The sequence below is a fragment of the Gorilla gorilla genome, chromosome 7 (assembly GCF_029281585.2).
Source record: "Gorilla gorilla gorilla isolate KB3781 chromosome 7, NHGRI_mGorGor1-v2.1_pri, whole genome shotgun sequence".
NCBI classification, from domain to species: Eukaryota; Metazoa; Chordata; class Mammalia; order Primates; family Hominidae; genus Gorilla; species Gorilla gorilla.
The window spans coordinates 124,428,977-124,446,415 of NC_073231.2; the positions used below are offsets into that span (position 1 = coordinate 124,428,977).

At 40.4% G+C, this 17,439-nt stretch overlaps 1 protein-coding gene across 3 annotated transcripts in view; it reads right to left on the minus strand.

The window, feature by feature from the left end:
* Window positions 1–17,439, minus strand: part of SAMD12 (sterile alpha motif domain containing 12) — a 431,264-nt gene that overhangs the window by 372,620 nt on the left and 41,205 nt on the right. For all 3 annotated transcript variants that reach the window (XM_031013912.3, XM_055349676.2, XM_031013911.3), the window contains exon 2: window positions 17,038–17,216. In XM_031013912.3, coding sequence (XP_030869772.1) covers window positions 17,038–17,216 — 179 coding nt within the window. The remainder of the gene's footprint in view (window positions 1–17,037; window positions 17,217–17,439) is intronic.

The following is a 17,439-nucleotide window of genomic DNA, read 5'->3' on the forward strand; positions in this document are numbered from 1 at the left end:
AAACAAAAGCCATAGTGGACCGAGAAGGAAAAATTCTAATTTCTACTTGCATCTCTATAATTCACTTCCTGTAGGCTACTGCAAGTCAATTCATTTCTTTGCCTGTCAATATTCTCAGAAGTAAAATGAACAGGTTGGATTAGATGATTTCTAATGTCCATTTCAACTGTAACCATTCCTTTTCCCTCTATTATCTGTGAGTTTTGATCAATGCACACAAGCCTCTGCTTCCTGATAAATGGCTGCAAATCTTGGGGTTCCACTGGGTGCCATCCTCAACAAAATGGCAGAGTTGGCTAGAAACACCCGTGACTCACAGAAGTGCACTAATAAGCACTGCTGTAAATAACTTCAGTGTGCTAAACCCCAGATGTTGCTGATAAATATTAGCCAAGTAAGAGTGAGAGGAGAAGGGGTCATTCAAGGAGAAGCACTTGTGTCTCAGAAAGTTGATGTGTAAATGGTAAGCCACATATACCAGATTTGCATAGAGGAGGTAAAAATAGGTCAGCTTCTTCAAAACAAAATAATTGCTTAAGCAGATTAACCATCCCGCCCCACCCCCCGCCACCCTCCCGCCGACTCAACACACACACATACACTAATGGCGTTGGTAAAACAATATTTACCTCTAAGTCTCAAGCCCAGCAACTGAGACCAGGTACAGCTGCTGAGTACCCAGCAATACATGGTAGACGAAAGCAAGAACCACATGAAAGTAAATGGAAGCAGTGGCTAATTGCTGTCACTTACATACAATACAAAATGGGGCACTAGAGAGATGCATGCCCTAGAATGTCCTGACATCAGAAACAATTGCTGGGACCCAGGAGAAAAGTTCTAAAATCTTCAAATGGCAATTTAATTTTAGTTCAGTAGTTCAGACTGAAAAGAGCACTGATAGTCTCTCTGTCTGGTAAAAAGAAAGTCATGATCAATACTGACTGGAGAGTAACAGTTAAGCATACCCATCTTTGCTGGGGTTTGCACTTGATCAGAGGTTCAGCAAGATTCCTGCCTATGAAGCGCTTACAGCCTAAGAGTATGCAGCATTGCAGTGTTTCCAGATGCCACTTCGATTAATCTAGTTAGGCTACACTTACGGGGCAGTAACAAACATCCCTTGAAATCTAGGGACACTATGAAAGTTTATTTCTTGCTTAAACGAAGGTTGCTATAAGTCAGCTTCTGAACAGCTATCCTCCACGCAGAGACTTGGTGATTGAAGCTCTTTTGACTTTGGGCTCTGCCATCTTAACATGTGGCCACCATACTCCCCAAAGAGAAAAAGGAAGTTGGAAATTGCACTGGGGTTTTTGCTGCCCCAGCCTGTAAATGCAGCATGCCACTTTCTCTCACAGGCCACTATCTAGAACTAGTCGTTCTGGGAGATTGAGAAGTACAGTCTCCCAAGAACCCAGGAGGGGAGGGGAAGTGGATGTTGGTGAACTCCACTAATAGCTATCATGACAGCGCTGGTGAAAAGCAAATATACCCTCATATTCCTACAGGAAATTAATAAGCCTTAAAGCCAAGACCACACCAGCTCATCCCAGTAGCCCTATTCCTCCTCTTTTCCAACTGCCTACGAAATGCACTGGACTCCTTTTACTAGATGTATAAAACAGTTAGCCATAGGTAGACATGGTTGGGGAGCAGGATCAAAAATTAGACTGAAAGAGAAAGGCCAGAGGAGCTATTTCTAGCCAAGTCCTTTCATGTTGTGCCATTACCCTTCAAACTGAACAGCTGAGCCCTTAGGCCACTCACAGTCCAATGATGACAGAGCAAAGATAATAATCATCAAAGAAGTAGCACCAGCAGGGGCAGGGAAACTGAAGGGATGCCACCACCTCCTAGAGACAAGGACCAGCAGAAAACCCCTTGGTTTCTACATTCTTTATCACATGCACACACGCACACACCTCGTGTGACAAGTGTGACCTCTAATCCGTACATCTTTAGTTGAGAACTCTTTGGAAACCTAGATTTACAAGTTACAGCCTACTTGACATCTCTTGGCTATAACTAAGAAATTACACAATTAATACAGCCAAAATGAAACTTGTGATTCCCCCCACCACACTGAGGCATCCCTTATTCTCCCTCTCTCTCTCACGTTTTCCCTATTTCACTAAATAATACCAACATCCAGTTAGCTGCTCAAACCAGAAACTTCTGAGTGATCTTTCATTCCTCTCTTTGCCTCCATAGGTTACACCTAATCATGTCTTATTAATTCCATCTTGAAAATAGATGTCAAATTTGTCCACTTCTCTCCATTTCGACTGACACCATCCTGGATCAAGACACCATCATCTCTCAACTGTGTAAGCTACAAAAAAATCCCTTCCTCATCTCTCTCTTTCTGTGCTTGCTAGCTCTTATTCAGCTCTCTGCGGAGCAGCTAGAGTCTTCTCTTTATAAGTCCCTCCTCTGTGTAAAACCTTTCATTCATCTTCCATTGCACTAGGTATAAAATTCAGATGAAACCACATGATCTCCCCGATATCATTCTGAGCCATCTGGAAACCTGCCACAATGATCTTCTTTCCTTTCTAAGTAGGCTATATCCTTTCCTACTTCAGGGTTATTTATAAAGGCAGATCCTGCGCCCATCTTCCCGCACAGCTGCTCCTTTTTAACATTTTGGTTTCATCTCAGAAAACACCCTTCCTCTTTCATTCCCCTGTCCTCTACTCCATCTTTATTTTCCATCTCAGTTTCTCAAACCTCAGTTGGTTTCCTTCCAAATATATATTAGAATTCGCATTACAGTACTTTTTTGAGATACGGTTACCCAAATAGAACAGAAACCCCGTGAAGGTAGAACTCACTTCTGTCTTGCTCAACATAGTTTTTACCAGAGAAGGGGCCTAATATACACTTTTGAATCTAGAACAGTTTGTGTATTTTTAAGCATATAAAAGCCACTCTCACTAAATAAAAGGGGGTTAAATGATATCTTTTATACTATGTCAGGATCCTCCATAACACAGGTCATAAACGAAACTGCCCATAGAAGCTTAGAAAGAAACATGAGTGAAGAGCACTAGACATAGGCAGATCCAAACCAGAGAGACTGTTCATCCAAGAGGGGCAGCTTCTTGACAACTCCAAATTTAGGCTTATCATTAGGTATATATTTAGGCTTATCATTTCCAGATCTTTTAATTTTTCAAGAGAAGTGAGAAATCTGGAGCTTTTAAAAGAAAAATGTCTGGGTTTCTCCACTGTTAAAAAATAAACTTTCAGTTTGGATGAACAAACAAAACTTGGTGGTGGATTCAATGTGATTACAGGCAGCCAATTTGAATCCTGGGCTAAAAATATATACATGTTTTTTCCAAACCACCTTGCCAAAACATTTCCTGAGGATAAAGATGATAGCAAAAATAACAATAGTAAAAATCTCATATGGTGCTTACTGTATATCAAATGCTATTCTAAACACTTCACTTATAAACTCCAATGGTCCTAATGACATCTCTCTCATGAGGTAGATATTATTATTATTCCTACTGGACAGATGAAGACACTCACTAAAGCAGAGAGAGTAAGAAATTGGTCCTGGGTAAGTGGCAGAGCAGATATCAGACCCCAGAGCCTGTGTTCTTTACTATGGTATTTGAAGATAAGTCAAAAATAGTGAAATCACATTTCGTCTATAAACACCTTCTACTTGATAAAAAAATGCAAGCTTTGATGGTTTCCTGTCATCCATGTGTTCTAGTTCTGGCCTGTTAACTAACAACCTCTAAGATGTTACTGTCACCCAGGCAATGTGTAGGGTTAATCCTTCCTCATCTATTCAGTACAACATGAGAAAAGGCTGCTATCAGATTCTTCCCATCTCCCAAAATAGATAAGCTACACAATACACAAGTTAGACATGTGAATACTTACTACCTAAACTGAGGAATTATCTAAGGGACAAAGAGGCACTGAAGTTCAGCTTTAGTTGTGGTATTTGGCCAAAAATCTGCTATTGGGATTTGGCTTCAGCCTTGGTTTTTGGCAGGCCAAGTAGCCAGATGTCATTTCAACTATATTTGTGGCAACCCTGAACTTATGTGCAATTAATTATCATTTGATCATATCTATTGTAACATTATCAATAACAAATAGCAGTGTCCTTTGGTTTTACTGTTGCTTTATGAAAATTCTCTTTCTAATAAATGTAGACATTGTAGGTGTGATTTAAACAGCAAAATCCTTCCAGTTTGTTTTATATCTTAATAGCCTACCAGCCAGTTGAAGACTAAATGTATCCTAATTATTATAAGAATTCATTCAAACAAATAGTTGAGTCCTTCCACGTATTAGATATGGCTGTTAGTGTCAAAGACATGTCACTAAACATGGGGTCCTGCCTCACAGAGTTCATACTCTAGTGGATGATGACCTAAAATAATAATAAACATAAATTACATATGGTTTTAGAAAGTGGTGAGTGTGTTAGTGGGGTAAAGAAATCACAAGACAGAATCAGGGATCAGGGGCCTTGGAAGAGAGGACACTATTTTAATAGAACTGACCATTTCAGCCTCACTGGGGAGGTGATACTAGAGCAAAGATTTGAAGGAAATGAAGGGGTGCACCTTGTGCATCCCAAGGAAAGAAGATTCAAGGCAGAGGTAACAGCCAGTATAAAGGCTTGGAGGTGGGAAGGTACCTGGTTTGAACTAGCAGCAGCATGAGCATAGAAAAGCCTAGTAGCAGATGACAGGAGGGACTTGCCAAGGCACAGATCATGCAGGATCTGGTAGGGCACTAAGGACTTTGGCTTTAATTTGAGAAAAACAGGATATGATTAGAGGATTTTGAGCAGAAGAGGGACATGATCTGACTCACACATTAACAAGATCATTCTGGTTGCTGAATTGAGGGTCATGTTTTATAATGAATATTGTGAAAACATTGCTTAAGAAGAAAACCCTCAAGTGAGAAAAACAAAATTGAGCCTGATTTTGAGAATTTAAAAAAATCACCTTGTACAATCCAAAGCTTTAATTTATGGGACTGTTTCAATGAAACTGCACCATGACCATCAGCAAGATGGCAAGTCCAGGAGTTATTGACTTTAGTCAATTATTATTGGAGAGGAGGAAAGCTTATTGACTTGGGGGGAATATCACCATTAACACTACTACGGTAATGGCAGAGCTTGATAAAAGCGTATTTTGCTCCTTCACTGACCTCAGTTGAAAAAGCATATTTTCAGTATCATAAATACGCAATAGAACAACCACAGGAGCCGACAGCTGAGAAATTATTACCACTGCTCTATAATGCCAATTTTAAAAAATTCTGCTTGGTATAATTTTAATTAAGTTGTAGTAAATAGGTATTCTTATTAATATTTCAGATTTATTCTTGTATACTAAGACATTTGTTTTATGATGGTGATATTCAACTTCAGCCAATAGTGATTTAACACTCAGCCATTTGGCATTTGGCCAAAATGCAAATTTGGTGCAGGTTGAGCAACCTTAATCTAAAAATCCAAAATCGAAATGCTCCAAAACCCAAAACCTTGAGCAATGACATCATGCCATAAGTATAAAATTCTACTCTTGACCTCATATTATAGGTCAGTCAAAACACAGTCAAAAATTTGTTTCATGTACAAAATTATTTAAAATATTGTGTAAAATTGCCTTCAGGCTATATATATAGGATGTATATGAAACATAAACGAATTTCATGCTTAGACTTGGATCCCATCTCCAAGATATCTCATTTGGATGAGATATTGAACTTGGAATATGCAAATATTCCAAAATCTAAAAAAAAATCCCAAATCCAAAACATGTCTGGTCCCAGGCATTTCGGATACAGGATACTTAATCTGTATAAGTCAGACAAAATGTTTGTGCCTCCTAAAACTGATAGGTTGAAGCCCTAACCCCCAATAAGGTGTTGTTTGAAAGTAGGGCCTTTGAGAGCTAATTACGGGTTTAGATGATGTCAATGAGGGTGGAGGGCCCCATGATGAGAATGGCATCCACACAGAGGAGAAAGAGACACCTTAGCTCACTCTCTCTGCCATATGAGAACACAGTGAAAAGGTGGTCTCTGCAAGACAGAAAGAGCATCCTCATTGGAACTGACTCAGCTGGCACCTTGATCTTGGATTTCCCAGCCTTCAAAACTGTGAGAAATAAATGTCTGTTGTTTAAGCTACCAAGTCTCCAGTAATTTGTTACAGCAGCTGAGGCTGACTAATACAGCATATATCTAAGGGTATGTGTGAAATCAACATTGGAAAACAATTTCTAATCCATACAGCCTTGAAAATAATATTTCAGGTTTTACTTGGCACCTGGTGATCCAATTTTTCAGTTTAAGTGAGGAGTTCCTAATCACTTCAAGAGAAAGAGAAGAAACTGTTTTCCATTTCCTTCAAGTTTGGGCCAGATCAGGGAGATGGGGTAGAAATCACGGGAGCCAGCTGATGCTTACACCGGGGACCCTGAATAGAGCTGCAGAGGAGGGTGAAAGAGCCACACCATCTGAAATCTTGGCCAATGCTAGAGGGTAGCAGAAGTCATAGGGCCTTATTCAGGCAATCAGAGACTTTAAATTTTAAGTTCAGGGGCACATGTACAGGTTTGTTATACAGGTAAACTTGTGTCAGGGGGCTTATTGTACAGATTATTTTATCACCCAGGTATTAAGCTTAGTACCCATTAGTTATCTTTCCCAATCCTCTACCCCCTCCCATCCTCCGTACTCTCACAGGGTCCCGTATGTGTTGTTCCCTTCTATGTGTCCATGTGTTCTCATGATTTAGCTCCCACTTATAAGTGAGAACATGTTGTATTTGGTTTTCTGTTCCTGTGTTAATTTGCTAAGGATATTGGCCTCCAGCTCCATCCTTGTCCCTGCAAATGACATGATCTCATTCTTTTATATGGCTGCATAGTATTCCATGGGGATATATACCACATTTTCTTTATCCAGTCTACCATTGATGGGAATTTAGTTTAATTCCATATCCTTGCTATCGTGAATAGTGCTGCAACGAACATATGTGTATCTTTATAATAGAATGATTTATATTCCTCTAGGTATATTATACCCAGTTATGAGATTCCCGGGTCATATGGTTTGGCTGTGTCCCCACCCAAATCTCATCCTGAATTCCCATATGTTGTGGGAGGGACCCAGTGGGAGGTAATTGAATCATGTAGGCAAGTCTTTCCCATGCTGTTCTTGTGACAGTGAATAAGTCTCACGAGATCTGTTGGTTTCAAAAAGAGGAGTTCCCCTGCACAAGCTCTCTTTGCCTGCTGCCATTCATGTAAGACATGACTTGTTCCTCCTTACCTTCCGCCATTATTGTGAGGCTTCCACTTCCAGCCACGTGGAAGTGTAAGTCCCATTAAGCCTCTCTCTTTTATAAATTGCACAGTCTCGGGTATGTCTTAATCAGCAGCATACAATAATACAATAAATTGTATTGTATAAATACAATAAATTGGTACTAGGAGTGGACTAATACAATAAATTGGTACTAGGAGTGGGGTGCTACTGAAAAGATACCCAGAAATGTAGAAGTGACTTTAGAACTGGGTAACAGGAAGAGGCTGGAACAGGTTGGAGGGCTCAGAAGAAGGCAGGAAAATGTGGGAAAGTTTGGAACTCCCTAGAGACTTGTTGAATGGCTTTGACAAAAATGCTGACAGTGATCAATAAGGCCATCAAAAAATTTGCAGCTTGACAATGCGATAGAAATGAAAATCCCATTTTCTAGAGAGAAATTCAAGCTGGCTGCAGAAATTTGCATAAATAACGAGGAAGGAAATTTTAATCTCCAAGGAAAATGTCTCCAGGGCATGTCAGAGAGCTTCACAGCAGCCCCTCCCATCACAGGCCTGGAGTAGGCTGTATAAAAAGTGGTTTTGTGGGCCGGGCCCAGGGTCCCCATGCTGTGTGCAGCTTAGGGACTTGGTGCCCAGCTGCTCTTGCCATAGCTGAAAGGAGCCAACACAGAGCTTGGGCCGTCGCTTCAGAGGGTGAAAGCCTCAAGCCTTGGCAGCTTCCATTTGGTTTAGAGCCTGCCAGTACACAGGAGTAAAGAATTGGGGTCTGAGAACCTAGATTCCAGAAGATGTATGGAAATGCCTGGATGTTCAGGCAGAAGTTTGCTGTAGGGGCAGGGTCCTCATGGAGAACCTCTGCTAGGACAGTGAGGAAGGGAAATGTGGGGCCAGAGCCCCAGCACAGAGTCCCTACTGGAGTACTGCCTAGCAGAACTATGAGAAGACGGCCACCATACTCAAGATCCCAGAATGGTAGATCCACTGATAGCTTGCACCATGGGCCTGGAAAAGCCACAGGCACTCAATGCCAGTCCATGAAAGCAGCCGGGAGGGAGGCTGTACATGCAAACCCACAGGGGTGGAGCTGCCCAAGACCATGGGAACCCACCTCTTGCATCAGCGTGACCTGGATGTGAGACATGGAGTCTAAGGAGATCATTTGGAACTTTAAGACTTGACTGCCCTGCTGGATTTCGGACTTGCTTGGGGCCTGTAGCTTCTTTGTTTTGGCCAATTTCTCCCATTTGGAATGGCTGTATTTACCCAATGCCTGTCCCCCTGTAGGAAGTAACTAACCTGCCTTTGATTTTACAGACTCCATAGGTGGAACAGACTTGCCTTGTCTGTAATGAGACTTCGGACTGTGGACTTTTGAGTTAATGCTAGAATGACTTAAGACTTTGTGGAACTGTTGGGAAGGCATGATTGGTTTTGAAATGTGAGAACATGAGATTTGGGAGGGGCCAGGGGCAGGATGATATGGTTTGGCTGTGTCCTCACCCAAATCTCATCTTCAATTCCCATGTGTTGCAGGAGGGACATAGTGGGAGGTAACTGAATCATGGGGGCAAATCTTTCCCATGCTGTTCTCATGACAGAGAATAAGTCTCACGAGACCTGATGGTATTTAAAAAAATGAGTTCCCCTGTACAAGCTCTCTCTCTTTGCCTGCTGCCAAACATGTAAGACATGCCTTGCTCCTCTTTGCCTTCCACCATGATTGGACTTACACTTCCACGTGGCTAGGGAAGTCTCACAATTAAACCTCTTCCTTTTGTAAATTGTGCAGTCTCAGGTATGTCTTTATCAGCAGCATGAAAAGGGACTAATACACCAGGTGATATGGTTTGGCTGTTTCCCCACCCAAAATCTCATCTTAAATTGTAATCCCCATAATCCCCACGTGTTGTGGGAGGTAATTGAATCATGGGGGCTGTTTCCCCCATGCTCTTCTCGTGATAGTGAGTCAGTTCTCACAAGATCTGATGGTTTTATAAGCAGCTGGCATTTCCCCTTCTGGCATTCATTCTCTCTCCTGCTGCCCTGTGAAGAGGTATCTTCGCCATGGTTGCAGCCAAGCAGAAATGTCAGTCAATTAAGCCTCTTTTCTTTTCTTTTTGAGATGGAGTTTCACTATTGTTGCCCAGTCTGGAGTGCAATGGTGCGTTCCTGGCTCACTGCAACCTCTGCCTCCTGGGTTCAAGCGATTCTACTGCCTCAGCTTCCTGAGTAGCTGGGACTACAGTCACCTGCCACCACGCCAGGCTAATTTTTTGTATTTTTAGTAGAGACAGGGTTTCACCATGTTGGCCATGCTGGTCTCGAACTCCTGACCTCAAGTGATCTACCCATCTCGGCCTCCCAAAGTGCTGGGATTATAGGCATAAGCCACTGCACCCAGCCTAAACCTCTTTTCTTCATAAACTACCCGGTCTTGGGTATTTTCTTATAGCAATGTGAGAACAGACTAACACAGGGGGTCAAATGGTATTTGTTTTTTGGTCTTTGAGGAATCACCATACTGTCTTTCACAATGAATCTAAGTGAAGTTTAGAATGACTGCCACAGACTGTAATCAGGAATTTTCTTGGTCTCAGTGACAACCTAGAGTGAACTTTTGAAGGGTGAAGGGTAATGGAATGGCTTTGGAAGTATCCCTTGTCCATTGTGTGGCTAATATGCCACTTGTACCAATCCAGAAAAGCATTCCCTTGATATCATCAACCACTCAACCATTACAGAACTCAGTAAGACATCCTCTGCTCACTTGTGGAGGAGCTAAAGATAACGAAATAACTATGAGGCAAGAGACGTAAACCCAGAGGCAAGGGACTTCTGTATTATATGAACTGACTTATTCATTCATCAAAAATTTCATCTTTTTATTATGTGCTGGACACAGTAGCAGGCATTGATATTGCAGCAGTGAACAAGACAGACTAGATCATTGCTCTCAAATGGTTTAAATTCTGTGGAGAGACAGAAAACAAACAAGATGATTTCAGACCAGAAAAAGTTATATGCAGAACATCAAACCAAGTGATGTCAGAGAATGTGACTAGGGATTCATTTAGTTAGGATGGTCGGGAAAGACCTCTTGGAGAAGCACATTTGAGCTAGGACGTAAATGACAAGGAACTAGCTGAACAATGATCAAGGGGAGAACATTATAGGCAGAAGGGATGGCAAGTACCAATAATCTCCAAAGAGAATCACTTTAGTAATTTAGTAGTTTGGGTGGATAAACTCAAATGAATTTAGTGGGCTCTGATACACTCGCCTGAACACCACCCTCCTTTTACGTTGTCAAATGGCATATCCTGTACTCTTCGTCCACTAGACAAATACTATTAACTAAGTGGCTCCAAGCACTTGTTATTTCCTATAGATCTGTCAGCACAAAAGAGTGAAAAGCACTGTTCATGTGTTAGACAAACTGTGTTTTAGGTAGACTGTGTCACTGCTAGCCTCAAGATCTTTGTGAAGTCATTCAGTCTCATCTGAGTCTCATCTCCCTAACCTGTAAAATAAATTAGATGGTCAAATGCTCTCTAGGTTTTCTTCTTTGTTGATTATACAATGAACCTATGGCTTAAATATATCATATTAATTGTCATACTTTTCAGAGCTTAACATGTTAGTAATAAAAGCTTACCTCTTCGGATATAAGTTTACTGTAGTTTCGTTTGAGCCCTGTTCAAGAACTCAATATACATATACTGGGGTCCTGGAACTCACATAGCATGAAGTCATATTTGCTTGTCTCCTGTTCTGACCCTTATGAGAATTCTTAAGAAGTACATCCTCATTATGTTTCACATGCATTGTGTCCTTTCCTATCATGGGTGACATTATATTGGGTTGGCAGCTTCGTTTGGAGACATTTTTGCTCCTTGAGCCAACAAATACAGATAGCCAAGAATTAGATCATTCTATCCCTAAATTGCCACAGACCTTCTCAAAGGCAGCTAAGCAATGTAATTTGATCAAGGTTAAGTACAGTCAACCCTTCATCTTTTAACCTAAGTCTAAGTTCTTTTTGCTCTGTTTTAATCCCAGATTAATGGTTCCTGCTTACTGTTACAAATGTCCACAAGTTGCCCTGCAGTCAACTCTCATTTATCTGCCTGTGGCTTATCCAAAGCACCCAGCTTTCTCCTCCTCCTGCCTCCAGCACCAAGTTCCAGGCCAGCTCCTTTAACTCTGTGCCAAAGAAATACAAACTAAATCTAATATTAGCCTAATGAGAAAAGGCTATCTGCTGCCAAAGATTCACATAATGCATCCCAAAGCCAACTGCAAGCAATTATTCACTGTTTTAGATGTTGGCATTGCTTCTCCCTTATATAACACAGCAATCAAGATTTGCTGTTTTCTCCCTGAGGAGTAATGAATATATGCAGCATTTTAACCTCTTCTTTTGCCTAGTTGGCCAGATTCTCAGTGTAACAGACCATATTTTCTTTTCAAATAAATAGATCATTTGTATATTTCATGTTAGGAGCATAAAAAACCTTGAATTTAGAGCCATTAGACATAGAGAGTTACATCTTCCTCCAGATTATTAGCCAGAAACTAAGTTTTAGTGAGTCATTTTACATCCTTGGGTTTCTCAGCTGTAAAATGGGGATACATTTTTATAAAGGAAAGGTACAGGGGAGGCATGCAAATATAAGGAACGCTCAAAGCTCTGACTCCAGGAATTAGCATTGTGGCAGGAAAAAAAAAGGGATTATCAACCTTATGAAACCCTTATTTGACAGGCATAAAAACACAGCAAGGTGAAGTTTCCTCATAAACACCTAGAAAATCAAGTCTAGAAGTCAAGAATTCCCAATGTCATGTTTAGGCCACTTGTGAGGACACATTCTAGAATTCCAAGATAGGAAACAGATAGGATACTGATGGGCTGATCTTATTCCACAGCCAGAATTGCCATAGAAACTCAAATTCCAACCATCAGAGCATTTGGGAACATCAATTTCAAAAGAAACTCCTGAGTATTTTGACATTTTTTTTTAAATGACTGAAGCCCTTGTCCACTCAGGTCCAAGGATGAGGATCGGACAGAATATCAACACAATTCCATTTTTCATCTTATTCCTATACCCAGAGAACTTCAATCGTTTCCCACAGATTAGAGCAGCACTGTCTAATAGGACTTTCTGCCATAATGATCATGTTCTATGTCCACACTGTCCAAAACAGCAGCTCCTGGAAACATGGGATAATGAACACTTGAAATGTGGCTGGCATGACCAAAGAAATACATTTTTGCATTTTATTCAATTTAAATAAATCTGAATATCCACATGTGCTAGTGGCTATTGTATTGAACAATGGAGGTGAAAAGTAAATCCATGCTACTCACTCCAGCATTCAAATTCCATCACACAGTTTGGCCCCAGCCTATTGTTCCAGACTCGATTTCTGCCGCACAAACTCTTATTTGAAGAGACTGATGTTGAACACACCTGGGCATTTCTGCTGCCATACCTTGGCTCAAAGTGCTTAGACTTCATGGCTAAAGGCACCCTCCATTCTTAGGGCTACATATTGGAATTTATCCATACTTTCGCAGTCAAGTTCTTCCTGTGCTAGAGTACCCTCCCTCACAAGTCTTGTTCTGACTGCTCTGTGAGTAAAGGGTTAAGGAATCTCAGGGCTGGCCTGTCTGAGAAGGACTTCAGTCTCCCATAGGGCTGGTTTTTTGGAAACTGCTATGTGGAACCACTCCTGGTCTTTAGGAGCTGTGGCTTCGTCTTGAGTCTACATGACTAGAAGGGTATAAATGAATGGTGAAAAAAAGAGGCTGTGCCTTCTTTGTATCAAAGAGACTCATCCTCATCTGGACTCTCAACTTGGCAGCTGTGTGGGTGATGGGTCAAAAGAAGCTGTGTACTTGGATAACTTCTGGACCTCCCAATGCAATGAAAATGCTTTGCCACTGTATTTTTTGCTTGTACCCTCCTATAAAGCTATGTAAACATAGTTTTTTACTCTTAAACTGGTAACTATAGCTGTGGCATGGCATGGCATGCATATTCTCTCTGAGTTTCCAAGTACTCACAAGAATTTAGGACTTATTTTTGTGGATCCACATTTCAATTGGATTCATTTTTTTATTTCCATCTAGACTGTATGCTTCCCAATAAGACTTACAGGTGATCTGGGTACTTTACTGGTTTCTCTTTGGTCTGTAAGAGCTGGAGGCAACTTGTGGCCAGACAACCTTTTTCTTCTGGAATAAGGGTTCTGAGTCTTTTGAGGAATTGGGGCTAAGGGTCCCAAAATGTCACTTTCTAAGATAGAGTATTATTCTGCTCAAAATGAATACAGATACACACACACATTTTAAAATTATGAAAGCAATACAAATTTCAGTGTCAACAGGGTAGATTAAGCACATGCTACAATCCTCCCCCAATCCACATATACATACAGACTCTAGCATTGCCTGTTAAAGATAAGCTCATTAAGCTCCTCTGGAACAGGTGGTGTGCTGAGGGATTGGTTTCAAAGACCAACATGGCAGGGATCAAAGTGGCAGGGCCCAAAGGCACACTAAGGAGCTGGAACCAGGTTCCCAGTGAGAAGTCTGCATATGGAGGAACTTGATTTGCATAATCAGTCAGAAGCAAACAGAGAGAATGTCAAATCGAAACATCAGTGTAATACCTGGTCAGAGCTCTCGCATCCCAGAGTTCAGGTGAAGGCAGATGCAAAAGCACCTTACCAGAAGGCTCTACAATTCAAGGCACACGTGGCCAAAAAGACCCCACGATAACTCACTTCTCTGACAAATAAACCACCGGCAAGAATTAGAAGCCATGTGAGGAAATTCAGCACCCTAAAAGCATAATACTAACCCAACAAACAGAAAAAGTCATGGTTGAGCTACTAAAGTTAATGGGACAATCTGAAAAGGGCTTTAAAATAAATACACTTAAAAGAATACATATCTTATTTAAAATTCAAGCAAAGCAGTATAGAAAGTAAAAGTTTTCTCCATAATTTTAACTTCAGATAGAATCAGCTGCTCAAATTGTGGAAAACCCTCCTAGACTCAGTGATGCTCTTATACAGAGACAGACATTTTTACATAAATGGAAACATACAATATCTACTATGTCATAACCTGCCCTTCTTGCTCCCTTTCTACTTTAAAATATTATCACATACATTTTCCCACATAAATACATACAGGTCTTCTGCATCCTCATAAAGGAAAAATTATATCCCATTGCATTAATACACAGTTTCTTTAGCCAGTGTCCTGTGAATGAACATTTGGGCTATTTTCAATGTGTTCTCCTGTAGCCATCTTTGCACATATGGATGATTATTTCCTTAGGTAAGTTCCCAGAGGGAATTATTGGCCCCCTAATTGCACACATTTAAAATTTTGATAACTATTATCAAGCTTGTCATCCAGAAAAGCTGTACCAATTTACATTACTGAATGGCTTTAGAGGTATGCATTTCTAGCCACAGGTTTTTTAAGGTAGGTTTAAAGTAGGCCAATTTACCAGAGATTCAATTATACACCCAAGAAAAGAGAAGACGGCTTACAACTCTACTAGCCCTCTAAATGCAATGGAAGGGAAAATGTAAATGTGTTTGTACCTGCACAAAACAAGTTCATGTTGTCTAAGGTACAAAAGCTTCAGGGTCAGTCATGCTGCTGGCATCCACAGTAATCACACTGTAGTAATTTTAACTCTGTTCCCCCAGCAGCCACTGTTGTTCCCTCGTCCTCCATTTAAACAACTGGACAAATTCTTTGTCTAAGCTTTACTAAAGCCTCTAGTCTGTTCACCCCTAAATATGATGGCCGTGTGAAAAACCCAGAATCTCCTTTCAACCTCATTTGTTGGGGATGGGTGTTCATTGTAGATGATTTGCATAAACTCAAATGAATCTGGTTTCTAATATTAGTTTGTTCCAGAAGAAAGGCACATTATACACATCCACACTCATTGAAGTATGTTTTCAGCAAAGGAACCATAAAATGCTTCAGAGGCAAAGACACAAAATTTCAGGATTCACAATTCACATATTCAAGATAATCAGAAATAAAAATCATATCAGATTTGAGTCAAATTTTGTATATTACCAATCTCTACAAATATAAGAGATACACACTAGAAATGTTTAAAGTTGAATTTAAATCAGACAAATATCAATAGTTAACTTTTCTCTCTACTCTAATTTTTAATATTTTAGGCATCCTTTAGAAAATATCTCACTTATAGAAAGTCTGTTTATCTTCCTAAAGAGGACCCTTAAGGCGTTTTTTCCTGGCTCTTTCAAGATGCCCATGTATTGATCAGGTTTAGCTTTCTTAACAGGGTTCACTCATTTCCAATGCTGCTCACAAACCAAACTTCATTGATCATCAGCCAATAAATATCCTATGAGTTGCCATTTCTCTTAGCTAAAATGTCTAGCGTAAAATGCCTGCAATATATTTCTTGGTAATCATTCCCCGTTCCCTACCACACACACATACTTAATGTCAACAATTTTTAATTATCCACACTGAAGAAGAGAAGCAATAACAGTAATTATTCCAAACTGTACATAAAGCCAAAAATTCACATCTGATTTTGGAAGACATTACTTGGAGGAGAAGGGAGGTGGTTATTGTACAACAGTAAGGTGACCTTTTTCCTTAAGATTTTTCTTGGGTGCTTACAACATTTGCTTTCCAAGGCATGCATACATTCATTTGCTCAACCAACATTTGAAAGGAAATTGTCTTGCAGGGAATACACAAGGCGAGAAACAAAACTATACGAAGATTAATTTCCTCAATGTCCAAGAGGAAAACTAATATGAGTATCTTCAACAACACTGTGCTCCCAACACGAACATCTGCACTGATTTCAGACAAACACCCAGGTAGTGCCAGTTCCATTGTAGGGAGCCTTTAGAAGAGGCTGTCCTTACTAAAAAATTACCTACCCCACAGAATCCAAGTTTCAGTACTTCTTCACCAATGCCTATTTTGTCAGTTCTCTGTTACCTATGTTTAGGTTAAAGACTGAAAAGAACTAAGCATCCTACAGCAGAATAAAATAATTTTCTCTTTCATTACTTAGGGTTCTATTTACTATTGTCTACCTCACAAGATTGTTACAGGGACACAATAAGTCAATAGATCAAGAGTCCTTCAAATAGTACCTGGGAGATACATGCATATTTAATAAAATATCAGCTATTACTAATTAACAATACCTGTAAGCACAAGCCTCTCATACTCATGCAGTACTGGGGCTTTTATAAAATGCTTCCACAAGCATACAATCATTTGATCTGCTCAACCTGATGAGAGAAGTCATTTTATGATTCCCTTGTGTAGATGAAGAATCTGCAACTCAGAAAGTCACATGACTTGCCCAACACCATAGAGTGGTAAGTCTGAGCCTGGCAGGTGGATCTTTTAGCTTCAAGTCCAGGGCATTCTTCTCTATAACCTCAGAGCCTCACGCTATGAGACTGGCCACAAACGTGTTTCAATTTTATTCCAAAGGGAATACAGTTAATATTTTCATTTATAATTATTTATCCGCAAGATACAGTGCTCATTTGACCACAGATACAATGGTAATTAGTGAAAGCACTATCAGCTCTTCTCTGTGGCTGGACTACAACATATAAAGGCTGCAGCTTTCAAATCTCTGTAATTAACTGGAATATTACACACCTTAGCCGTCTCAGCTTCTGCCTGCAGTCGCTTGGGAGTTCCTTTCTGGTCAGGCACCTTCTGGAAATTTTTGTTTTTAATGGATTGAGATTCCACACCTTCACCTTCAATTTGCAGTTTAATACCTTCAGCATGGGCAGGGTGATCAATACCCCGTGGATTCAAACCACAGTGGAGAGCTAGGAAAAAGCAACAAATAGAACTCAGAAAACAAACCACATAAAGAAGATGTCCATGACAGAAAATATTTCATCAAGCCTAAGAAGGAAAAAAACGAGGCATCTATGAGTCAAGAGGTGGTGTGATTACTACGATAAATAATATGGTGAGGAGGGAGCATGGTATAGTGGGAAACCTTGAGTTTGGAAATCAGCAAGATTTAGGTACAAATCCAGAAGCCCT